This window comes from Carcharodon carcharias, chromosome 3 (genome assembly GCF_017639515.1).
Source record: "Carcharodon carcharias isolate sCarCar2 chromosome 3, sCarCar2.pri, whole genome shotgun sequence".
Classification (NCBI taxonomy): domain Eukaryota; kingdom Metazoa; phylum Chordata; class Chondrichthyes; order Lamniformes; family Lamnidae; genus Carcharodon; species Carcharodon carcharias.
The window spans coordinates 83,705,920-83,732,630 of NC_054469.1; the positions used below are offsets into that span (position 1 = coordinate 83,705,920).

At 42.0% G+C, this 26,711-nt stretch overlaps 1 protein-coding gene across 1 annotated transcript in view; it reads left to right on the forward strand.

Moving 5' to 3' along the window:
* Positions 1-26,711, forward strand: part of LOC121276200 (E3 ubiquitin-protein ligase HECW1-like) — a 527,663-nt gene that overhangs the window by 388,141 nt on the left and 112,811 nt on the right. Inside the window, exons 19-21 of the mRNA XM_041184341.1 lie at positions 23,290-23,399; positions 25,420-25,540; positions 26,257-26,370. Of these exons, the coding sequence (XP_041040275.1) occupies positions 23,290-23,399; positions 25,420-25,540; positions 26,257-26,370 (345 nt within the window). The remainder of the gene's footprint in view (positions 1-23,289; positions 23,400-25,419; positions 25,541-26,256; positions 26,371-26,711) is intronic.

Genomic DNA, 26,711 nt, shown 5'->3' on the forward strand with positions numbered 1-26,711 from the left:
TTCTCTGATGAGTAATACTGCATATTGTGTTGATCTTCTACATACTCTTATTAGGGTGCTCAAAATGTAATTATGATTATATTATAGGCTTGAAAAGGAAAAAATTTGTAAGGCTATGGGAAAGAGCAAAGAAGTGGGACTAATTGGATAGTTCTTTCATACAGCCTGCACAGGCACAATAAGTCACAAGGACTACTTCTGCTCTTTATAATTCGATGATTTTATGGTGCATGACTAATTATCTTTTGTGAATATGTCATTCAGTTCTCACACTGAAATCATTTACAAAGCACATTTAGTCAACCCAGAGTTAACCATCTTTCATTTGTTGCCGTTATCTAGTTAACTGTGATGATGTCAGTTCTCTTGGCACCATTGCCTGGTTCAGTTCACTTTCCAGAATAGAACACGGGCAAAAGAATGTGTGCACTATTGAATCAAAGTGACTACAGCTTAGTCCATTCCATAGGCAATCAAAAATGTTCACACTGCAGATACTTAGAGTGGTTCCACGCTGCTGTCAACCTACCTCTGAAGGTGCAGAGACTGATTGTGATGTGACTGAATCCTAGCAATCATATATATATTGAATGAGATCATGAAAATTCAGTTTTTCTTATCTAGAAAATGGGCCATGAGGTGACCAATTCTGGAACAGAGTAAAAATGGCTTTTGAATGCTAATCCTTGGATGGTACCCATAAAAAAAGTTTAGATTGCACAATTGCTATCATTGTACTGGATACAATGCCTTTGTTGTGTCTGTTTTCAGTTGATCTTAAGAAAGTCCCCTGATCAGGGGATTGGATGGAGCAGTGTCCTTTCACCCTGAAACATGGTTCAAATCCAGCCCAGGATGATGTTTTTTGTTCACTACATGCTGTAAATCTTCTACATGAAATGACCTTGAGATTCAGCCACAGATTCACCATAATCTGATGGCAAACAGCACTAAATTGTTAGAGACTGTACAAAAATAGTTGCTGTGGGAATTAGGAAAAATGTTGAGTGATACAATAGGCTCTTATGAAATTGATGCTGAAGCTCTGGCAGAGTAGAGGAGTTTTTACTGTGTCCAATACACCAAGCCCAACCTGATCTTGGACTATTTGATTACTGAGTGCATATGTAGGAGATAATGGGCAGAATCATCCCAAATGTACACTAAGTGCGTTAGCAGACAGGTAAAATGATGTTTTACCTGCTGGCCGCAGTGACTGCTTCTCACGCTGTATCGTCCCAAACCCCCCGCATTAACTATGCATTCCTGGGAAACATGCTGTTTCTGTGGTGGGTGGGCTGTCCTTTGTCCACCACGCCATCACCTCGCTGCTTCATCATGCCCGGGACCACATTTAAAGTACAGCCGCGTGCACACCTCTCAGTGCCTCCAGCCCAGCACTGCTACAAATAAGACATGCGGGAATCTTCAGTACAATGTCACCCTTGGTCAGGTCCTAGTACTTAAAAACAGAGAAAAACCAGAGGGTGCAGCTGCAGGCCTAAAGGTAGCTTCAGGGCCTTGTGACTGTGGTTCTACTGCAGCAGCCAGAAGGACCCAAAACCCAAACAAACTTGTGTGTTTACTTGTATTTAGACCTGTCTTTAGTCCACTGCCAGGTGCCTTCAGGTTCTCCAGTCTGAGGAGGATCCCAGCAAAAGTCCCCAATATCATGTTCATGGGGTGCCCCAAGTTAGGGAACTGCCCAGCACTACAAATTAAGACGGGAGGTTTGGAAACTTACCCGCCCACTTCACTAACTAGTTCATCGGGTGTACACACCATGCTCTGCACCCCCAAACAGGCACGAGATGGAAATCCTGGGATGACATGAGCAGATGCAGATACAGCAGAACAGATCCCTGCCCCAATTTAACTAACCACTGCGCCTAGGGAATGGTCATGTCTCAGGAACAAATGCTAGGAAAACTGATCATAATTTAAGATAATTCTGTGTAACCCCACTGCAGAAAGGCAGTATGCCATAATATTTGGAGCTAAGTTCAGATCTGTGGGTGTAAAACACTTAATGGACACTCCATTTATTGTTAAACCATCAAAGTGGTGTGGCTTCCCATGGAAACAGTCACAAATGGTAATGAACTTCTGTTAGTTAATGTTGGGAGTACTCTAATCATTTTCAAATACGTAGCAAAGTAAATAAAAACACTGCTTTATAATTGTAAGATTTAAATATTTCACACTGAAAATTCTGTTGTTTTCTTTTGGAAACATACCGGACACAAAATTGGGATCATTGCACCCACTTATAGGACAATTTGAGCACCCTTAGATCTGCAAAATGGTATCTATGTCATGCACTGGGGTGAGTTGCACCAGACACCATATTAGTGAGGGCATTAAGGCACGTGCACAGTGAAGAGCTGCCGGAAGTATGCAGCGCAGGCAGAATAAGATGACACTCAGCATGCAACAATGATTGAATAAGATCATAAGAAATAGGAGCAGAAATAGGCCATTCAGTCCTTTGAGCCTGCTCCAAAATTAAATAAGGTCACAGCTGATCTGAATGTGGCCTTAACTCCACTTTCCTGCCTGCCACCCAAAACCCTTGATTCGCTCCTACATCAAAAATATGTCTAACTCAGCCTTGAATATATTCAATGGCCCAGCTTCTACTACTCGCTGGAGAAGAGAATCCCAAAGACTAACAACCCTCTGAGAGAAGAAATTCCTCCTTATCTCCAGCTTAAATGGGGGGCCCCTTATTTTTAAACTGTGCCCCCTTATTTCTAGATTCCCCCCAAGGGGAAACACCGCTGAATCTACCCTGTCAAGCCTCTGAGAATTTTATGTTTCAATAAGGTTCATCTCTCATTCTTCTAAACTCTAATACAGTATAGACCCAACCTACTCCACCTATAATACAATAATTGCCTTCATCCCAGGAATTAGGCTAGTTAATCTTCTCTGAAATGTTTCCAATGCAAGTATAACCCTTCTTAAATAAGGAAACCAAAACTGTACACAATACTCTAGGTATAGTCTCACCAATGTCTTGTACAGTTGTAGCAAGACTTTCCTATCTTTATACTCTTCCTTGCAATAAATGGCAATATTTCATTTGTCTTCCTAATTACTTGCTCCATCTGCATGCTGACTTTTTATGATTCATGTACAAGGACACCCAGGTTCCTCTGTACTGCAGCATTCTGCAGTTTCTCCCCATTTAAATAATATCCTGCTTTTCTATTCTTCCTGCAAAGTGGAAGCCTCACATTTTCCCACATTATACTCCATCTGCCAGGTCTTTTGCCCACTTGATTAACCTATCCATATCCCTTTGCAGACGCATTGGCCTGGATTTTTGTAACGATGGAGGGTCTCTCCAGCATTGCGAAAGTGGAGGGCGAGCCCAAAAATCGGAAGTCCCACCCTTAAAACACATCACCTACCATTTTTGCAAGGGCAGAAATAGGGTCGGATTGCACATCTGTGTTTTACGGAGGCAGATGCCCATGGAAATCAGCAAGAGCGGGTGAAAATAGGACGCGGATACTGTAACCACCATCTAGAAGAGCGAGAGGACCTAGAGAGAGTAACCACCACCTAGAAGAGCAGGTGAAAAGAGGACCTGGAGACTCAGAGGTTCAGTTGGTCCCTTTGTTTAGAACATATAAATTTAGATCTACTCAATGCGACCAGCACGGAATAGGTGACGTCAATGGAGTGTGGGAGTTTGGTTAGCTGAGGGAGTTGGTAAGCAGGGAAGGGAAGTGCTCCAATGCTTTTTCCAACTCTTTCACCTTGTAGGAACTGGTTCTTGCTCTGCTACAGGGAAGAAGCTAACTGTTTAATGAGTATCTGGTAAGTAATCAAGGCCTTCTCTATTCCTAAGGTTTATAATAGTACAGGAATTTGTGATAAGAATAATAAATCTCTCAAAGAAAATAAATAATTGAATAAAATAATTAAGTCATTATGGCAGGATAGGTGATGTGTCATGGCTGCAGCATGTGGGTGCTCCTGGATAACATAAGAGATAGGACCAGGAGTAGGCCATTTGGCCCCTCAAGCCTGCCCCGCTATTCAATAAGATCATAGCTGTTCTGCCCCAGGCCTCATAGCCTCTTTCGTGCCAGTTCCTCATAGCCCTCAACTCCCCGATATTTCAAAAATCTATCTACCTCCTCTTTAAATACTTTCAGTGATCCAGCCACCACAAATCTGAGGTAGAGAATTCCAGATGTTCACTACCTTCTGAAAGAAGAAATTCCTTCAAATTTTAGTTTTAAATGAGTGTCCCCTTATTCTGTAACTATGTGCCCTTGTTCGAGATTCCCGCACTAGTGGAAACATCTTCTCAATGTTAACCCCCTTCAGAATCTTGTACGTTTCAATAAGATCACCCCTCATTCTTCTAAACTACAAAGAATAAAGGCCTAACCTGTTTAGCCATTCTTGATAAGTTAACCCCTTCATCCCAGGAATCAATCCAGTGAATCTCTTTTGAACTGCATCCAATGCCAGTTTATCCTTACTTAAATATGAGAACCAAAACTGTACACAGTACCCCAAGTGCAGCCTCACCAACACCCTCTACAGTTGTAACAAGACCTCCCTATTTTTAAACTCCAACCCCCTAGCAATACAGGCCAAAATTCCATTTGCCTTCTTAATTACTTGCTGCACCTGCATGCTAACTTTTTCTGTTTCATGCACAAGAAAACACAGATCCCTCTGTGCTGCACTTTTTTGGAGCCTCTCTCCATTTTAATAATAGTCTGCCTTTTGATTTTTCATAAAAAAGTGTATGACTTCAGACTTTCCTACAACAAACTCCACCTGCCAAGTTTTTGCCCACTCACTCAACCTGTCTACATCCCCTTGCAGATTCTTTATGTCCTCATTACAACATGCCCTCCGACCTATTTTTGTATCATTAGCAAACTTGGATACATTACACTCTGTCCTCTCCTCCAAGTCATTAATATAGATAATAAATAATTGAGGCCCTAGGACTGATCCTTGTGGCACTCCACTAGTTATGCCTTTCCAACCTGAAAAAGACCCATTAATCCCGACTCTCTGTCTTCTGTGTGTTAATCAATCCTCAATCCATCCTAATACATCACCCCCAATGCCGTGAGCTCGTATCTTGTGCAATAACCTTTTATGTGGCACCTTATGGAATGCCTTCTGGAAATCCAAATAAATTACATCTACTGTTTCCCCTTTATCAACTCTGCTTGTTATATCCTCAAAGAACTCTAGCAAATTTGTCAAACACAATTTCCCTTTCACAAAACCATGTTGACTCTGTTTGATTGCAATAAGCTTTTCTAAATGTCTTGCTATTTCTTCCTTTATATTGGATTCTAGCATTTTCCCAATGACAGATGTTAGCCTGACTGGCCTATAGTTTCCAGCGTTTTGTCTCCTTCCCTTCTTGAACAGGGGCGTCACATTAGTGGTTTTCCAATCCTCTGGGACCCTCCTGGAACCCAGTGAGTTCTGGAATATTTTGACCAATGCCTCCACTATCTCTGCAGCCACTTCCTTTAAAACCCTTGGGTGCAGGCCATCAGGTCCTGGCGACTTATCTGCCTTTAGTCCCATTAGTTTCTCAAATACTGTGTCCTTCATGATAGGGACTGTTACAAGATCCTTCCTCTCATTAGCTCCTTGCTTATCTGATATCTGTGGAATGTTTATAATGCCCTCAACCATGAAGACCAATGCAAAATATTGGTTTAAACTACCTGCCGTTTCCCTGTTTCCCATTATCAGTTCTCCAGTCATATCCTCGAAAGGTTCCACGCTCACATTAGCTACTCTCTTTCTTTTTATATACCCATATAAAGAAGCTCTTGCTCTTTGTTTTAATATTTCTTACCAGTTTACTCTCATAATCAATTTTCTCCCTTTTTATTAGCTTTTTAGTCATCTGCTGCTGGTTCCTAAAAAATTCCCAATTCTCTGGCCTACCACTAGTTTTCGCCACTTTGTAAACCTTAATTTTTGACGGGAGACTCCCCTTGACCACTATAGTTAACCATAGATGGTTCATCCTTCTCATCAAGTCCCTCTTTTCGACTGGGATAAATTTTTGCTGAGTGTTATGAAATATCTGCTTAACTGTCTGCCACAGCTCATCCACTGACCTTGCCCTTAGTCTATTTTCCCAGCCCACTTCAGACAACTCTTTCTTCATACCTCTGTAATTGCCCTTATTTAAGTCGATGACACTGGCTTGAGATCCGAGTTGATCGCCCTCAAACTGAATTTGAAGTTCCACCATGTTGTGATTGCTACCCCCTACAGGATCCTTAAGTACAAGATCTCTTATTAATCCTACCTCATTACATATTACTAGATCGAAAATAGCCTGTTCCCTGATAGGTTCTGCAACTTATTGCTCTAAGAAACAATCCCTGATGCATTCTACAAATTTGTCTTCCATGTTACCTCTGCCAATCCAATATGCAGATTAAAATCACCCATGACAATTGTAGCCCCTTCTTACACACCTCTGTTATTTCCCAATTTATACTTTGTCCTACAGTGAGGCAACTCTTTGGGGGCCTTTGGACACCTTCCACTCATGATTTCTTCCTCTTGCTATTCCTTATTTCCATCCAAACTGATTCCACATCATGATCTATTGCACCTGTATTGCTACTCAGCACCGCACTGATACCTTCCTTTATTAACAAAGCTACCCCATCTACTTTTCCTTTTTGCCTATTTTTCCAGAATGTCGAATACCCATGAATATTGAGTACCCCATCTTGGTCACCCTACAACCATGTCTCTGTAATAGTTATCAAGTCATATCCATTTATTTCTATTTGTGCTGTCAACTCATCTATTTTGTTACAAATGCTGCGTGCATTCATATAAAGAGCCTTAAGCTTTGACTTTTTTAAATTATTACTCATTCTGGTTCCAATTTCTGCTGCACTCTTCTGCTTATATTTTCTGCCCCTTCCTGTCACACTTTGATTGTCGTTCATCTCTTCACTAACCTGCACCTCTGCTCTCTCGTTGATTTTTGATTTTCTAAACTTCCCTTCAATTGAACCCTCCCCACCACTAATTAGTTTAAAGCCCTATCTATAACCCTAGCTACACGATTCATCAGGACACTGGTCCCAGCATGGTTCAAATGAAGCCTGTACCAACAAATCAGCTCTCTCCTTCCCCAGTACTGGTTCCAGTGCCCAATGAATTGGAACTCATTTCTTCCACACCAATCTTTGAGCCGTGCATTTACCACTCTAATCTTATTTACCCTACGCCAATTTGCACGTTGCTCAGGTAGTAATCCGGAGATTATTACCTTTGTGGTTCTGCTTTTTAATTGAGCTCCGATTGCTCATAGTCCCTCAGTAGAACTTCTTTCCTCATCCTACCAATGTCAATGGTTCCCACATGGACCACGACAACTGGATCCTTCCCCTCAGCTCATCAGCTCTGAGCTGAAATTCCTCGAGCAGCCAACACTTGCTGCAGGTGTGGTCACCATGGATCGCACCGGCATCCACCAGCACCCACATGCTACAGCTGCAACACATCACCTGCCCTGCCATCTCTATTCTATTTAATTAATTAATTTGGATGTTAAATATTTTAAAGTGAATGTCTTAACTGTAGTCTACAGCTGTAAAAACGCCTCCTGATTTAAACCACTTGGCCCATCAAAAGAGACAGGGAAGAGATATCCACCAATCACCTACCTGCTTTCCTGTGACATCACACTTCAACTCTGACAGGTAGAAACAGGTTGAAGGGCCTCCTCTGCCACCGGTTTTAATCTCCCGCCGCCAATGCCCTTTTCACGCAGGTCCGCTCTCCGTGTGTACCTGGCTCTCCTCACGCTGTTTTAAAATGTGAAACTCCTGCTCTCCTCTCACTGTTTTAAACTGTGAAAATCCAGGCTCTCCTCTGGCTGTTTTAAACTGTAAAAATCTTGGCTCTCACTATTTGAAACTGAAAATCCAGGCTCTCCTCTCGCTGTTTTTTAACTTTAAAAATCACGGCTCTCCTCTCATTGTTTTCAACTGTAAAAATCCCAGCTCTCCTCTTACTGTTTGAAACTTTGAAAATCCCGGCTTTGTTCTCCCTGTTTTAAACTGTAAACATCCCGGCTCTCCTCTCGCTGTTTTAGACCAGTGTTATCCAGGGCAAGCACACCTGCAGTAAGTGTCTGCGTCTTGAGTTTCTTTAGGTTAGAGTCATTGAGCTGGAGGCTGAGCTGCAGACACTGCGACACATCAGAGAGGGGGAAAGTTACCTGGATGCTTTGTACCAGGAGGTGATCACACCCATTAGGATAGGATCTTCTGATTTAGAAGGTGGTCAGTGACAGGAGAGTGTGACTATAGCTGAGGCAGATAAGGGAATCCAGAGGGCAGGAGAGTGAGCCTCTGCAATTGAGGTTCTTTCAGCTTGTTTGGGTGAGGGTGAAGCAGGGTAAATGAGCTGTCTGACCATGGCACTGTGGTACAAGAAGCCATTCAAGTGGGGGGAACACAAAGGAATGTAGTGGTGGTAGGGTACAGTATAGTGAGGGGGATTGACACTGTTCTCTGTAGCAAGGAGTGAGAGTCCAGGTGGCTATGTTGCCTGCCCAGTGACAGGGTATGGGTTATTGGCTCAGGGCTGGAGAGGAACCTGCAGTGAGAGAGGGAGGATCCAGTGGAGATACCAATGGCATAGGCAGGATGAGGAAGGAGGCTCTACATAGTCACTATGAGGAGCTGGGCACCAAATTAAGAAGCAGAACCTCAAAGGTAATAATTTTTGGAATATTACCTGAGCAGTGTGCAAATTGGCGTAGGACAAATAAGATTAGAGAACTGCATTGCTCAATGCCCGGTGTGGGAGAAGTGGGTTCCAGTTTGTGGGGTACTGGCACCAGTATTGGGGAAAGTGGGATCTGTATCATTGGGATGATCTACACCTGAACCGTGCTGAGACTGATGTCCTCATGAGCAGCATAACTAGGGAAATAGAGAGGGTTTTGAACTGAATAGTGGGGACAAGATATCAAATTTGGGAAGATGTGGTAAACCAAAGAGTAGAGACAAGGCAAGAGAGAAAGGGATTAATATGGGAAATGATAAACAGACTGTGACAGGAAGGGACAGAGAGTACAAATCTAAGAGTAAATCAGCAGATAAGGCTAGACACTACAAAACTAATATAAGGACAAAACTAAAGGTTCTGTATTTAAACACACATAGCATTCAAAACAAAACAGATGAACTGATAGCGCAAATAGAAATGAATAAGCTACAGAGACATGGCTGCAGGCTGACATAGATTGGGACCTGAATATTGAAGGGTATGTAACATTTAGGAAGGACAGGAAATTTAGAAAAGGTGCAGGAATGGTCATATTAACTAATGATGGTATTAGGACATTAGTGAGGGATGACCTAAGTTCAAGAAACCAGGATGTAGAAGGAGTTTGGGTTGAGATGAGAAATGATAAAGGCAACAAGTCACTTGTGGGATTGGTGTACAGGCCCCTAATTGTAACTGCACAGTAGGACAGAGCATAGAGAAGAGATAATGGGAGCTTGTCAGAAAGGCACAGCAATAATCATGGGAGAATTTAATCCACATATAGACTGGAAAAATCAGATGGGCAAAGGTAGCATTGATGAGGAGTTCATAGAATATTTTCGGGATAGTTTCTTTGAACAGCACATTCTGGAGCTAACCAGAGAGCAGGCTATACAGAGCTGGTATTGAGCAATGAGATAGGATTAATTGATAACCTCAGAGAGAAGGTATCCCTAGGTAGCAGCAATCATAATATGATTGAATTCTACATTCATTTTGAGGGAGAAACAAGTCTGTCCAAGAGTAGTATTTTAAACTTAAATAAGGGCAATTATGAGGGCATGAAAGCGGAGCTAGCTAAAGTGAACTGGCAAATGAAGTTAAGGGATAGATCAATAGAGGTTCAATGACAGATGTTTAAAGGGATATTTCAGAACATACAGAATATGTACATTCCAATGAGAAAGAAAAATTCCAAAGGGAAGGCCCACCATGCTTAACTAAAAATGTTAAAGGCAGTATCAAACTTAAAGGAAAAGCATATTATTACACAAAGACAGGTGGCAGTGCAGAAGATTGTAAAGAATATAAAGAATGACAAAAAGATTACTAAGGAGGGAAAAATTAAAGTACGACGGAAAGCCAGCTAATAATATAACAATAGATAGTAACAGTTTCTACAGATATTTAAACAAGAAAAGAGTTAACAAAGTGAGCATCGGTCCTATAGAGAGTGTGTCGGGGAATTGATAATGGAAAGTAGGGAGATGGTGGAGGAATTAAACAGGTATTTTGCTTCGGTCTTCACATAAGTAACATCCCAGAAATAGCTATAAATCAGGAAATGGAAGGGAGGGAGGAATTCGGGAAAATACTATCACCAGTGAAGTGGTATTGAGTTGAGGCTGCAGGCTGACAAATCCCCAGGTCCAGATGGACTTCATCCTAAGGTCTTGAAAGAAGTGACCAGTGAGATAGTTCATGCATTGGTTTTAATTTTCCAAAATTCCCTAGATTCAGGAAAGTCTCCATTAGATTGGAAAATAGCAAATATAACTCTATTATTCAAAAAGGGAGGGAGAAAAAAAGCAGGAAACTAGAGGCCAGTTCAGTCATAGGAAAAATATTAGAAGCTATTATTAAAGATGTTATAACAGGGCACTTAGAAAAAAAAATCAAGGCAATCAGGCAGAGTCAGCATGGTTTTGTGAAAGGGGAAAAAATCATGTTTAACCAATTTATTGAAGTTCTTTGAAGGAGTCACATGTGCTATGGGCAAAGGGGAACTGGTGGATGTACTGTACTTAGATTTCCAGAAGGCATTTGATAAAGTGCCACATCAAAGGTTATTGCAGAAAATAAAAGCTCATGGTATGGGGTAATATATTGGCATGGATAGAAGATTGGCTAGCTAACAGAAGCAGAGAGTTGGCATAAATGGGTTTTTTCCTGGTTGGCAGGTTGTGACGAGTGGTGTGCCACAGAGAGCAGTGCTGGGACCTCAACTTTTTACAATTTATGTAAATGACTTGGATGAAGGGACTAGAGGAATGGTTGCTAAATTTGCTGATGACACAAAGATAGGTAGGAAAGTAAATTGTGAAGAGGAAATAAGGAGCTACAAAGTGACGTAGATAAGTTAAGTGATTGGGCAAAGATCTGGCAGTGGAGTATATTGTGGGCAAATGTGAAATTGTTCATTTTGGCAGAAAGAATAAAAAAGAAACATGTTATCTAAAAGGTGAGAGGTTGCAGAGCTCTGAGATTCAGAGGGATGTGGGTGTCCTAGTGCTTCAGTTGTACATGGCACTGGTGAGACCATATCTGGAGTATTGTGGACAGTATTTGTCTCCCTACTTAAGAAAAGATGTAAATGCATTAGAAGCAGTTTAGAGTAGGTTTACTAGACTAATACCAGGAATGGGTGGGTTGTCTTATGAGGAAAGGTTGGACAGGTTAGGATTGTATCCACTGGAGTTTAGAAGAATAAGAGGCGACTTGATTGAAACCTTTAAAATCGTGAGGGGTCTTGACAGGTTGGATGTGAAGAGGATGTTTCCTCTTGTGGGAGAATCTAGAACTAGGAGGTCACTGTTTAAATATAAGAGGTTGCTCATTTAAGACAGAGATGAGGAGAAAGCCTTTCTCTCAGAAGGCCGTGAGTCTTTGGAACTCTCTTCCTCAAAGGGAGCAGTGTCTTTAAATATTTTTAAGGCAAAGCTAGATAGATTCTTGATTAACAAGCGGGTGAAATGTTATCGGGGGTAGGCAGAATTGTAGGGTTGAGGTTACAATCAGATCAGCCATGATCTTATTGAATGGCAGAGCAGGCTCAAGATGCTGGGTGGCCTACCCCTGCTCATAATTTATATGTTCATCTGTATGTTTGTATGTGTGATTTTGGTGTGAGAAACCTGTTGTGCGCAGATTAGACCTGGTAGGAGCACATCTGAACTTTGTGGATATGTTTGGATAGCCTAGGTACCCTTTTGGAAATGATCCCAGGAACCTTTGGGAGAAGTCAAGTGCCCTTTGGGACAGGTAAGGTGCCCTCTGTATTTCTAAAATTAGGCATGAATGTGTGTGAAAATTGTGCATATACTCATTGAAATTGTAAAAACAACAATCAGAAGTATCAAGATGAACTGTCAAAGGGAGCTGACAAGTAGTTTAAGACCCCTGTCCTTTAACTCTTTGAAAAAACTGCTCACTATTTCATCCGCTGACAGAAGCCTTAAAGTTACCATTTCTGGATTAGTGCTACATAACTGATTTCACAGCGGTCCATTATCACAGTAGGGTGCTGCCATTACACAGTTTGATTCACAACTCCAAGTGATTGTGGACTCTTTTCAATGTGACTATGAATTTCAATGCTTTTTTACATTTAAAAAGTTTATGCATTTGAATGCAATGTGTGTTGTTGCAAGGGATAATGTAGTTGAAGGAATGTAAATGTAATAATTTTTTTTTGATAAGTGTTTTTTTTAATGAAGTCTGTAATAGACACTTGGAACTTTATTTTATTTAATCTTAGCGTGGGTCCTGAGGTCAGTCCGTGGTGGATACTGGGTGAGTTGGAATAGTAGTTGTAAGAGCAAAGGCTACTCAGTGGGAGGGCATGGGGTGGCATAAATTGGCACAGGCTATAAAAGATCAGGGTGGGTGGGTCATAGGTTGGCATGCATTGGCATGGATGAGACGTGGGGGTGTGAGGAATGAAAGCTGGGGGCTGTTTTATGTTTTGCTTTTTTTAAAACCTCAATACCATGCTGGTGCACCAAGGCAGGCCTTCCACCCAGCTCACCTTCACACCTGGCATCCTCTGCATTCGTTTCAGGCCCAGCCCAACTCTCAGGGAGCCCTGCCACCCTGGAACAAAAGTCTATTCTGAGCTACTTCCTCCCAGGTCAAGTTTGCCGAGCGGGAGCGAAAATCCAGGCCTGTTCACAACTTACTTTCCTACCTATTTTTGTATCACAGCAAATTTGGCTAACATACACTTTGACAAGCTAGACAGCCACTTTCTGGTCAGGCTGTCTGTAAAGAACTCACCTGATTGTGATATCAGGAACCACAACCCCAATTTTCTATTTACCAACAATTCCACACCTACCCTTCCCTCTGGCACTGACCATCACAAGGTGGCTTGGCCATAACGCAAAAATTAAAACTACGACTGAGTAAAATTCCAAACCAAATCAACAAAGTAAGTTATTCCATAGTACATAAAAATGTCATCGAATCATTCGTGTACATTCTCTTCATCCCAGTCTTCCATGTGCTTTCGCCTGTCCTACTGCTCCTACGCCATGTTACCCCAGTGGTTGCAGAATGCCTGGCGGAAGGCTATTGACTTTCTTTGGAGGATGACCTCAAGCAACTTTGGGCGTCAAAGGCCTGGCTACAGAAAATGTAGTTCATAATGTTGTGCAGCAAGGAGCTTTTGATTCCATAATTTGCCAGAAAGTAAAGTCAATGCAATCTACCCATTAATAATTAGATAAATAGTACTTCTTAGAATTTCATTTGTATTCATTTACTGCTGTGCTAAAGCTGTGTTTGAAGATGTAGGCTGACAGTAGTATTGCAAAAAGTATCATTACCACTTAAAGTGCAATTTTCTATTGGCATAAATATGGGTTTGAAAGTATTTGGAATCAGGATTTTTTTTTCATTTTTACAAAACATGGGCATTGCTGGCTAGGCCAGCATTTATTATCCAACCCTATTTGCCCTTGAGAAGGTGGTGGTGAGCTGCCTTCTTGCACTGTTGCAGTTCCTGTGGTGCAGGTACACCCACAGTGCTGTTAAGGAGGGAGTTCCAGGATTTTGACCCAGCAACAGTGAAGGAACTATGATATATTTCTAAGTCAGGATGGTGAATGGATTGGAGGGGAACTTTCAGGTAGTGGTGTTCCCATGTGTCTGCTGCTTTTGTCCTTCTAGATGGTAGTGGTGGTGGGTTTGGAAGCTGCTGCCTAAGAAACCTTGGTGAGTTTTTGCAGTGCACCTTGTAGATGGTACACAATGGTGCCACTGTTCATCAGTGGTGGAGGGAGTGAATGTTTGTGGATGGGGTGCCAATCAAGCGGTCTGCTTTGCCCCAGATGGTGTCAAGCTTCTTGAGTGTTGTGAGAGATGCCCTCATCCAGGCAAGTGGGGAGTATTCCATCACACTCCTGACTTGTGCCTTGTCGATGGTGGACAGGCTTCGGGGAGTCAGGAGATGAGTTACTCAATGCACAATCCCTAGCCTCTGACCTGCTCTTGTAGCCACAGTATTTATATGGCTAGTCCAGTTCAGTTTTTGGTCAATGGTAACCCCCAGGATGTTGATAGTCGGGGATTCGGTGATGGTAAAGCCATTGAACGTCAAGGGGCAATAGTTAGATTCTCTCTTGTTGGAGAAGGTCATTGCCTGGCACTTGTGTGGCGCGAATGTTACTTGTCACTTCTCATTCCAAGCCTGGCTATTGTCCAGGTCTTGCTGAATTTGGACATGGACTGCTTCAGTATCCGAGAAGTTGCGAATGGTGCTGAACATTGTGCAATCATCAGCAAACATCCGAATTTCTGACTTTATGATGGAAGGTAGGACATTGGATTGGCTGCATTGACTGTATTTCTGTAAAATTATGAAATCAAAAAAGCTTCTTTGCTTAACGTTATGAACTACATTCCAAATAACTTTTATGATTATTGAGAGACTTAAGTTGAGGGGAGTTAGGGATTACCCCCAGAAATGGGCACGAGGATTGCAATGCACAACAGTGTTAAAGTCCAGTATGAATTAACATTTTAAAGGCAAGAAAATGCATTCTCTAACCCACAGATTTATTTATTTTTTTTGCTTTTTCAGACTGGATAAAATGAGAAATGATAATAAATAAGCACCACAAAATGTAATGACTGGGAACTGACTGGGGTCAGCCAGTAGAGGTCACTCAGTTCTGCTCTCTGGACTACTTAAATGAGTGGCTTCTTGACTTATCAATACTAAAACAATTTTTTTATACAATTCACAACTGTACTGAGACCCTGGTGTTGGCGCAACACTCCTTGCTATCAGAATGCAGCTCTGACCTTAAGGATAACACTGGAGAGTTTTATGATGACAGTTTTCTAAGCAGGATTTTAAATCTGTTAAAACTGAATTCTGCCCAGAAGCAAATCTATCTTCCATCACATGCTTAGGACTACATTACTTTGACTGATAATGGATGATGTTCTTGAACAATTATCTTAAGTGTAGTAAAACATCCTAAAGCTCTACCCAGCAGTGCTTTCATAAAATCACTGAATGATACAAGAGAGAAGGAAGATTTTTGGTCTATCATGCTATGGGTAAAGCAATCCAATTAGTCTCAGTTCCCTTGCCCCATCACCCTGATGTTTTCCTCTCTTCAAGGAATTATCCAATTCCGCTTTGAAAGTTAGTGTTGAATCTTCTTCCACCACTCTTTCAGGCAGTGCATTCCAGATCACAACAACTCGCTGTCTGAAAAACGTTCTTCGTTTCAACTCTGGTTCTTTCGTCAATCATCTTAAATCTATGTTCTCTGGTTACTGGCCTTTCTGCTCCCGGAATTGGTTTCTACTTATTTATTCTATCAAAACCCTTCACGATTTTGAGCACCTCTATCGAATTTCTACTTAACCCATTGGATCTAAGGAGAACAATCCCAGCTTCTTCGGTTTCTGGAAGTTCCCCATCCCTGATACCATTCTAGTAAATCTCTTCTGCGCCCCCTCTAAGGATGTGACATGCTTCCTAAAATGCGATGGCCAGAATTGAACTGTGAGGTTAAGCTGAGGTTTGACCAGTGTTTTATGGTTTAATGTAACCTTGCTATTGTACTTTATTTATAAAGCCAATGATCCCTTATGCATTTTTAACAGTCTTCTCATCTTGTTCTGCCACCTTCAAAGATTTGTGTATGTACCCCCAGTTTCTCTGACCCTGCACGCATCCCCCTCTCCCCCAGAATAATATCATTTTGTTTATATTGCCACTCCTCATTCTTCCTACCAAACTGTATCGCTTGTAAAAAATTTTATCTGCCATCTGTCAGCTCATTTCCACAGTCTGTCTACATCCGCTTGAAGCCTGTTACTATCCACATTGCTATTTGCTAATTTTATGACTTTCATATCTATGCAAACTTTGAAATTTTGTCCTGGATACACAAATCCAGGCCATTAACATATATCAAAAAAATTCAGGAGACCTAATACCAAACTCTGGGGAACATCATGCTACACTTTCCTCCAGTCTGGAAAGCAACAATTCATAGCACTCTTTGCTTTCTATCTCTTAGATAGTTTTGTATTATTGATCCTGTGGGCTTTTATTTGCTAACAAATATATTATGTGCTACTTTATCAAATGCCTTTATATACATCAACTGCAAGGCCCTTATCATGCCTCTCCATTACTTCATCAAAGAACTCAACTGATCCAGTCAAGGATTATTTACCTTTATTAAATTCGTGCTAACTTTCATTTAATACTCCATACTTTTCCACGTGATAATTAAATTTTTTCTAGATTATTGTCACTAAAAGGCTGAGTGGCCTACAATTTCTGTGATCATATCTCTTACCTTTTGTTGAACAGGGGTGCAATATTGGAAATCCCCCAGTCCTTTGGCACCAATCCGTATAGAAGGAGGATTGGATGATTGCAGCTAGAGCCTCTGTAATTTCCTCGCTTACTTCCCTCCGTAACCTGGAATTCCCTGTGACAGTGGGTTAACCACTGCCTGGTCCAGACAGTTCAGGAAATTATCAGCCTCCCACATGTCCTGCAGTGACACCAGATGCTTCTCAAGTTCAGAAACACTGAGCGCGAGCAGCTGGAGGCAGTTCCTGCACCTGTGGTTATCCAAGACATTTGAAGTGCTCTGGAGTTCCACGTAGTGCAGGAGTTGCAGGCAATGAGTCTCAACTTTCCCACCATTTTATGTGAGTCTACACACATATCTATCTCTTATGTAATTTATGTATTTTACCTTAGTACCCCTTTAACTCCTATTTATTATTTCTGTGTTTAATATTCATCAAGCAAAATCTGAAACCAAGCCACATAAGAGATATTAGGACCAGGGTGACCAGCTCTGGGGGAAGAAAATATGAGATATTTTGCCATGACGGGGACTGGTGAAACCATGGGAGTGGATGATGGGGTGGGGGGTTGGCGGGACAGTGGAAACTGTTGGGGGGGTGCAGTGGGGTGCAGTGGAGTGGAGACAGCCCTGAATTCAAGCTGCCAAACTACTGAGGTCAATGCATACTCTGAAACAAAGTCTGCATAGAGAGCAAAAATCTGGGACGTAACACATGTCAGGAACACCTGACAAGACGTTAGACAGTTGGTCACCCTGATTAGGACAGGTGACCAAATGCTTGGTCAAAAAGGTAGTTTTTAAGGAGCATCTTAAAGGAGGAGAAATAGAGTGGTGGAGAGGCTTAACAATCAAATTCCAGAATTTAGGGCCATGGCAGCTGAAGGCATTGCCATCAATGGTCGTTTCCTGTTTTATTCACAAACCTAACCCTTTCCACCATCTGTAAGCTCCACTTTTAGATACACCAGAGGCTTCTCTGGACTCTGACCAAGTAAGATTTCTGCTACAGTCAAAACCACTTAAATAAATTACTGATCAAAAGAATAAATGTCAAAGAGACTAAAATATCCATGCACAAATTCCTTTTCTTCTTTTCCAATGATAGCTGTTCCTATCACATAACTGTTGAATGAGTACACTTTAAATGAATTTAAAATAAATTGCAAATGTAATTTTTTTACATGTTATACTGCCTCACTAAAGCCAATTTGATAACTTATTTATAAGATTTTTTGTCTAGTTGTGAGAATTGCCCAGTAACCAATTAATTGATGTTTCAGAATCTTCATTTTATCAAATATTGGGTCTTAAGTGCTTTTGGCAATCAATGTGCTTTTGCTTAGGTGTGGAATCCACTTCTTCGGGAGTTATTGAGCAAGCTTTGTATTGCTTATAACCTATCCATGTTTAGTGGCACATAAACACTTTGGCAAAAAACAGATTGTAAACTCCATCAATAATGGGAAGATCACTTCAAAAGAATTAACGTACTCTATATTGCTGATAGCTGCTTAACCTGTCTTGAGGAAAGAAAGGCTTTGGGCAGAATTTTCTGGCCTGCTCTTCTGGCCCCGCCAAAGTGAATGGATTTCTGAATGGCTCACCACATTTTCCAGCCCCACTGGGGCCAGAAAATTTTGTCCTTACATTTATATAGGGGTTTTCACAGCCTCAAGGCATTTCAATTCACTTTACAGCTAATGAAGTACTTTTGAAATGTATACATTGTAATATAGGAAGCATGGCAGCCAATCTGTGCACAGCAAGCTTCCACAAAAGCAATGTGGTAATGACCAGATAATCTATTTTTAGTGATGTTGATTGAGGGATAAATATGGGTCACTAACCATGCAGCATTACTAGATTAAAAGTTTATTTTTAAAAATCTGTTGCACTGCACTGTAATTATTCTTAAATCATCCTCGGGATGTAGGCATCAAAGGTTAGGACAGTATTTATTACCCATCCCCTAGTTTCCCTACTGAGTGGTTAGGTAGGTCATTTCAGAGGATGCAGTGGAGCTGGAGTGCTTTATAAACCGGACCAGGTAAGAACAGCAGACTTCCTTGCTTAAAGGGCCTTAAAGAACCAGTTGAGCTTTTATGACAATTCAACAGCTTCATGATCATTCTTAATGATGCCAGCTGTCCATCTCAAGACTTATTTCAACTGAATTCAAATTTTCAAACTGCCCTTGTGGGATCTGAACACTCATTCTCTAAATTATTAATCCCAAACACTGGATTAATAGCCTAACCACGACATCACTGTTCCCATATCAACGTATTTATTGCCATGAAGTAAATGACATAAATATACCTTCACTTTTCCACACCAACTTTGTGACTGTTTTTACAAGATTGTAATTAGAATCAAGTTTGCATTCCATTGTTAGCTTCTGGTCAAATTTGGAATCCAGCACAATATAAAACAAGGGAGCAATAGATAAAACTTCTTCAATTAGATAATGGTGATCTTCTGGAAGCATTCCAATTGTGGGGGTGGTGGGAGATGGGGTGAACAGTGTGGTAGGGGAGGGGGTAAGGGAAAATGCAGCGAAAATAGCTTGGGGAAGGGCTCCAATTGACAAAGAGAGTCCGAAGAGGAGGCAACCCAACCCCACCTTGATGGACCACCAGCCCATTAGGTTTTACTGGGCGGGTTGGACACTTGGTGCTGGCCTCTCCAGTACTGGTAAAATCCCAGCGGGGTAGCTGGGTAAGAGCCGGGAATGGCACCACTGGCATGGAGTCCAGTTTTACGGCCCCAATACCCACCTGTCATCCTGTCCCTGAAGGGCGATAAAATTTGGACCGTAGGAACAGGAGGAAACCATTTCGCCCCTCGAGCCTGTTTCAGCATTCAAGTAAATCATAGCTGATCTGTTGTTCAACTCCATTTACCCTATGTTTGTTCCATATCATTGCCCAACAAAAATTTACTAAACTATCTTGAAAATCTCGATCCATTCAGCATCCACAGCTTTTTGGGAGCAAGTTCCAGATGTCGATTGCCTTTTGTGTGAAACACATTCTTCCTGATTTCACTCCTAAATGGCATAGCTCTAACTTTAAGATTATGCCTTCTTGTTTGGGATTCTCCAGTCAGAAGGAATAGTTTCTTTTTAAATTCTTTATGGTGAATGTGTGCATCACTGGCAAGGCCAGCATTTATTGCCCATCCCTAATTGCCCTTGAGAAGGTGGTGGTGAGCTGCCTTCTTGAACCACAGTACTGTTAGGAAGGGGTTCCAGGATTTTGACCCAGTAACAGTAAAGGAATTACAATATAGTTCCAAGTCAGGATGGTGTGTGGCTTGATGCGGATCATGCAGGTGGTGATGTTCTCATGTGTCTGCTGCCCTTCATCCGCTATGTGGTAGAACTCACGAGTTTGGAAAGTGCTGTCGAAGGAGGCTTGGCAAGTTGCTGCAGTGCATCTTGTAAATGGTACACACTGCTGCTACTGTGCGCGGGTGGTGGAGAGAGCTAGTGTTTAAGGTGGTGGATGGGATGCTGATCATTTGCCTGCTTGCTTTTGACTACTGTTGAGTTTCTTGAGTGTTGTGGGGGCTGCACTCATCCAGGCAAATGGGGAGTATTCCATCACACTCCTGATTTGTGCCTTGTAGATGGTGGACAGGATCTGGGGAATCGGGAGCTGAGTTACTCATCGCATGATTTCTAGCCTCTGACCTGCTCTTGTAGCCATAGTATTTATTTGGCTAGTCCAGCTCAGTTTCTGGTCAATGGTAACCCCAAGATGTTGATAGTGGGGGATGCAATAATGGTAATTCTCAGTATCTACATGATTGAATCCCTTAATTGTTTAAGTCTGGATCTCAGTTTCCATCTCCTGTGACCAATGGAGCAGCCTGTGACTTAAGAGAAGGTTGCTGCTGCTGGTGTTGCTCTTGCTACTGCTGGAGTGGTTGGCAGTGGTGTGACTTCTGCTGTTGTCCCTCAGCAGAGGTGGATGGTAGAGTTCATAGAATCATAGATTACATACAGCATAGAAGGAGGCCATTTGGCCTGTCATGTTCATGTCAACTCTTGGCAAGACCATCTCACTTACTCCCACTCCCCTGACCTCTCCCCTTAGCCCTGCAAATCTTTTCTCTTCCAATAATGATCCAATTCCCTTTTGAATGCCTTGATTGAATTTGCCTCCAACACAATCTCAGGCAGTGCATTCTGATCCTGATCACTTGCTGTGTAAAAAAAAAGGGTGCTATGCTGAACAATGTGGTGCAGATGCCAACTGAAAGTAGGAATCCACTAACAGCATAGGCAGGACATTTGAAGTGCTTTGCAACTCATATTCTTCAGTGCACCTTGGAGCTTATGGCAGAGGACTTATACACTGGTGCCCTTCACTCAGTTATAAGCTACTCCAATGCCGTGGTGAAGGCTGGCAGCAGGAAAGTGAATGAAGTGCCACTCAAAAAGTGGGCAATTAACCATCATACAGTAAAAACATGCCTGAGAGAAGAATTGCTTTGAACCCTCACACCTGGCCATGGTAGGAACTCTCTTGTTTCAGTGATCAAAGCCCTCTCAGACTGTCAGTTTCACTGAAGATGCTCTTCCCACAATGCACTCACCTTGGTGACCCGGGCGTGGACACAACATGGAAGCTGTGCACTGTTGGGAAGGAGCAATTCATGGGGAAAAACTTTCCCCCTGTCGGAGGTGCTGTTCGGGGGGCAGGCAGGGGCTGGCGTGAACTCTATCATCGTCCCCAATCGGGGCCGCGCTGCCATTTTACGTGGGCGGGCTAATTAAGGCCCACCCATCGTGACACTTGCCCAGAAGCACTTTGCGCTCCCTGTGCAGGTTGGGGGGATTCCCTGAGTTCGGGCCTGCGCTTTTTCACGCATGTGTGTGAAAGAGCACAGAAATCTCCTGAGGCACAGATGTGCCTCAGGGAGATCAGTTTGACATTTAAAATCTGAAATAAAGCATTTAAAAACTTTTAAAATATGTCCCCTCATGGGACCTGTCAACGAATTATTTTAAAAATTTTTACTGAATTTTAAAACCCTTCATGAAACCTCTTCCACCCATGGATGAGGTTTCATGAAAAATGCGAAGGCCACCAGGTCTCTTCGCCTGTCCGCTAATCTAAGGTTGGATGGGCAGCTCATTTAATTGCTTTAATTAGTTTTTAACAGGCCTTAATAGGCCTTTAACAATTCTCGACTCGGCTGCGCGCCCATCAAGCTGGAAATCTAAATGACACGCAGTGACGTTGGGACACCCGCCCGACATCACCACGCATCAGCTTACACGTCAGCGAGCAGGACCCGCCCCCGCTTGCCGACCAGAGAATTCAGCCCATGGTTAAAAAGGCTCTTAATTGCCTTTTCAATCATCTCAGTTGCTTTTCTGTCACACTCACAGAACTCAGATCCTGCACCAGGAAAAGCAGGAAAAGGGTGGATGAGGTCGGAATTCTGACACAACACCATTTTCCATGAATCTGCCACCGCATATGCACCTGAACTTGACTCCACCGGGCTGGGAAAATTCTGCCTTCCGTCTCTTACTTCTCAACGCGCAACAAATTCAGGCGGGTGATTGAGAGAATTTAGGGCCCCTCATTTGTACAAATTTGAGTCTGAATATTTTTCTTAACACTTGTGTAAATATTCTCCCTGGCCTATGTGATGTCTAATGTAATTTAACCTGAAACCTGAAACTAATTCATAATTACAGTTCGAGAGATTGCTGCTGGTTGCATTTTGCGCACAATCATAACCCCAGGGCTTTTAATTTCAATTATGCGTCTTTGTTTTGCTGAATGTTAAACGTGTATATAGTCCTTTAGTATGTTAAAGTAGTTGGCATTTTGGAAACTCGCCAATGAGAATGGTTTTCTTTCACAAGTAAAAGACTTTTGAAACCTGTGACCTGATGGATCAAATGGTCTGATTTTGTCTGTTCTGAGAAATGACACAGTTCATGCAGTGAGAGAGCAATATTTGGTACTGCAATGATGAAAAACAGCAAATATTTGTAATCCATTTAATTTTCAATGTGTATCTCTGGAAGCACCCAGCTGCTATTTGCAGTCCCCACACAGTTGGAATGAAAACGATTTAAAATGTCCAACCACTTTATGTAATCATGTGCCATCATCATCTAAAGCTGCTTGTGCATCTTCTGTTCCCTCCTCCCCTAAGTTCTGAAAGTGCTACAGTATTTGAATTAGTAAAGATTCCTCTTCTTTATTCTAGAATAAAGACATCTGTTTGATAGCCATCGCATATTTCCACTTAAGGGAGAATTTTCTTCATTAAAGTCATCGGAACGCTTTATTTTGGGAAGGAGGAAACATTCCTCATTTGCATTAGTGACAGTACACGTTAAGTGCACAGTAATATTTTAAATTTGCAAATATGAGCAAATTGTTTCACAAACACTTTTCTGAGAAGATGGTGTCACTTTCAATTACATTCCTGAGTACGAAATCTTTCATAATAGTCAAGGTTAAAGATCATACTATTTGCTGTGAAGAAAATGGTTCAATCAATGCTAACGAGGTCACTGTCATTGTAATTCTTCCTGCCATGATTGACAAATCAATTGACCATTTACTTACCATGTTTTTCTTTTCCCTTCTAGCCTCTTTGAAGATGAGATTATGTCATATGTTCCAGCACATGTTCCATTTCACCCGGGATACAACTACTCTCCCCGCTGCTCCCCTGGGTCTTCACCTCAAAATTCCCCAGGTGAGTTAGATTAATCTTTGGGTTTAGCATTAGAACTGGATAGAACCTTATCCTATCTTTGATGTACACTGAGACAGATAACCCAGTCTGAGCTTTAAAAGCAATCACAAAAGTATCTTACATTCAAGCTGGTCAGAATTTTACATGCTGTGGGCGGGCGTGTGCCCGACCCAATCGGCCATAAAATTGCATGAGCAGACGTCAGGCGAGTGTCCCGTGTCAACCGCGCTCGCACGATATTTCGCTCAGCAGGCGCACACATCAGTTGGAAGCGCACCCGCCAACAATTAAGAGGCAATTAAGCCTATTGACAGCGCAATTGTCTCCAAATTTTCGTGGTCCATCCAACCTTACGGTTGGCGGACGGGGGAATCGGCCAGGCAGACTTTGCATTTGTCATCAAACCTCGTCCAAGGGCGGGTTTCCATTATTAACTAAAACAAAAAGCCGTGGACAGCATTTTTATCACTTATATGCTCAGGTGCCTGATTGTGATGGTTGGACATTTTTTTCCTGATTTTCAAAACTTAATTTATGTGGTTTTGGATTCTGCAGCTTCCTGAGGCGACTCTCTGCATTCAGCGAGCTTTCTCTCAGCGCTTGCCTGCGCCCGGGGAAACGTCATCGCCCGCCCTCCTCCCTCCCCCACCCCGGCAGCGCTGAACTTTTCAGCGCGCGCTTCACGCTGGCTGCCCATTAATTGGCCAAGCAGCGGGAAATCACAATCGGGGGCCGATCGCGGTGGGCAGTCCGTTTCCCGAACGCTTCCGGGCATGCTCGTGAAAGACTGCAGCAATCTCCCTGAGGCATGGAGCTGATCTTTAAAAAAGTAAACCAACGGTTTAAAATCTTATTTAAACATGATCCCTCTTGTGACGGCGTCACACGAGCTGGGACATGTTTTTATATTTATGAAAATTAATTTATTTATTCAATAAAAGCTTCAGGAAACCTCATCCCACTTGTGGATGAGCTTTTCTGAAAAACGCAAAGGCCGCTTGCGCTTTCCGCCTGCATCATTTTACATGTTGGGCCCGCCCCCGCACGCCGGCCAGAAAATTCTGCCCTTAATGTCACAGTAGATTGTAGTAAGAGAGATTGAGGGATTCATGCCAGTGCAGTGATTGGTTAAAACCATACCAGAAACCTCAGGAAAACCCAAGTAGGCTGAATTTTGGCTCTATTACCCTTCGTTAGTAGACATACCTCTGACATAACAGAGCACATGGTGGTTGGAGATTGGTGATATTGGATCTCCACCCTTTTTGCCTCGTACCAACAAGGAGCTTTATTATGACTTTTCAGCAGGAGCGTCTTATGACTTTAATGTGGTACAAATAGCGTAATTTCCGCATCCTCATGATTCCAGACCATTTGCATTGATTCCAAATGAATTCCTAACAATTTGCATGCACAATGGACATTCAGGAGCATTGAGCAGTTGCTGAAGGGGACTATTGAAATGAGAAAGGGTCAGGGGACTGCAAATTACAAGCAATTGAAAGCAATTATGAATGTTTTTATTTTCTTCTGTTCAAGGTTTTGAAACCAGTTGCTTGCAGGTAAAGCTTTGCTCCATACTTAAGACACTGCCACATCTTGTATTGGTTCTGAAAAATGTGGACATTGGACTCCCTTTTGGAATCCTGGAACATTGATGTTTTTGGGAGAAGGGTAGAAGAAAGCCAGGCACATGAAAACCATTCACATCTGCCATTACTGTTCACACCCACTGATATCAGCAGAGTCACCTTCACTTGGATATCTAAGAATCTCTGTGTAAATAGGTTCCAATTTGCCTGGTAGAGTTGTGCTGTCTATTGCAATCTGTCCTGTATCCAGACTGCTGCATGGACAGAGCACTAGCTGTCAGCAGCTGCAACTAACAGAGGAGGAAGGCCTGTGCTGACAGAACTGATTTTAATCATTGTTGTAATTTTTTTCTTAAAAACTGCACTGCAAATGAATTTTGCAGGAATATATTCATCATGAAAATATGATTTTCATTTTTGTTTGATAGGCATGCAACGAGCAAGTGCAAGGGCTCCTGCACCATACAGGAGAGATTTTGAAGCTAAGCTGAGAAACTTTTACAGAAAGCTTGAGGCCAAAGGTTATGGGCAAGGACCAGGAAAAATCAAGTGAGGAACTCACTTTTATAATTTCTTCATGAGGTTGCCAATTAAATATGTTTCACTAGCTCGCACCAGCAACACAGATCTTTGTGAATCAGACACACACAAAAAGTTGGATATGGAGGTCAACAGAGCCCACTGGATTTACTGAACCTAATAATATATGGAAAATTTTGTGGAGCAGCTGGTCTCTCCACCCAAAATGCCGATATATGCTCCCAGCACACAAGCTCCTTGGCAAGAGCACAAATTTGTTAAATCTAACCTATGGACTGAACACATGGATAACTGCAGTTTAGTCTATTGGTTATAAATTCTGAAAGCATGTTAAGTGTGACAAGAAAGCATATTCTTTCTTCCTGAAAAAGTGTTTTGTTCAGGGGGAAAAAAGAAACATGCAACACCTCAACTAATGGCGCAGTGATGCATTTCATTGTGGATTAGACCACATATTTTCAAAGAAAATAAGTTATATATTTTCAAGGAAAAACAGCTTCTTGTGAAGGTGAAGCCCATTTAAGAGGCTTGTTAGTAAGTGAATAATTCCACTCAAAAATGTACACGCATTCTCCAAGAAAAATAATTTGGGACTTCCTATATATAGCTTACATGTGCTTTCAATTACACAGAAAAGTTCCTTGCTGTAAAAATCCTGCTGGCAGCACTGGAGCCCACACAGCTGCCTCTGCTCTGTCACTCCAACTCTGCTCTATCCTTTGCAGGCTAATTATACGTCGGGACCACTTGCTGGAAGGTACCTTCAATCAGGTTATGGCCTATTCACGCAAAGATCTGCAACGGAACAAGCTGTACGTCACATTCGTTGGAGAAGAAGGGTATGGAGTTTTTCCATGAGTTTGATGTTGATTGGATTTTGTTCAATTCCGCCTTGCATTATATCAACAATGCTGACGAATTCTCTCATTAGCTATTATTTAGGGAAAGCTACAGTCGGTTGTCAAAATAACTTTTATGGAAAAGCAAATTTTAATCATTTAGGCCCTATTGCAAAGTGTTCCTAAGACTGATTAGTTCCTGCTAAATGTTGCAAATTCCCACTAAGTTATCACTCTATGTCCTAGTTATAATTAATGTACGTTGTACACAACATATTTTGTACAGGTTCAGTGTATCATATGACTTGTGATTGATCAAATAAGAAGTTTTTAAATAGCTA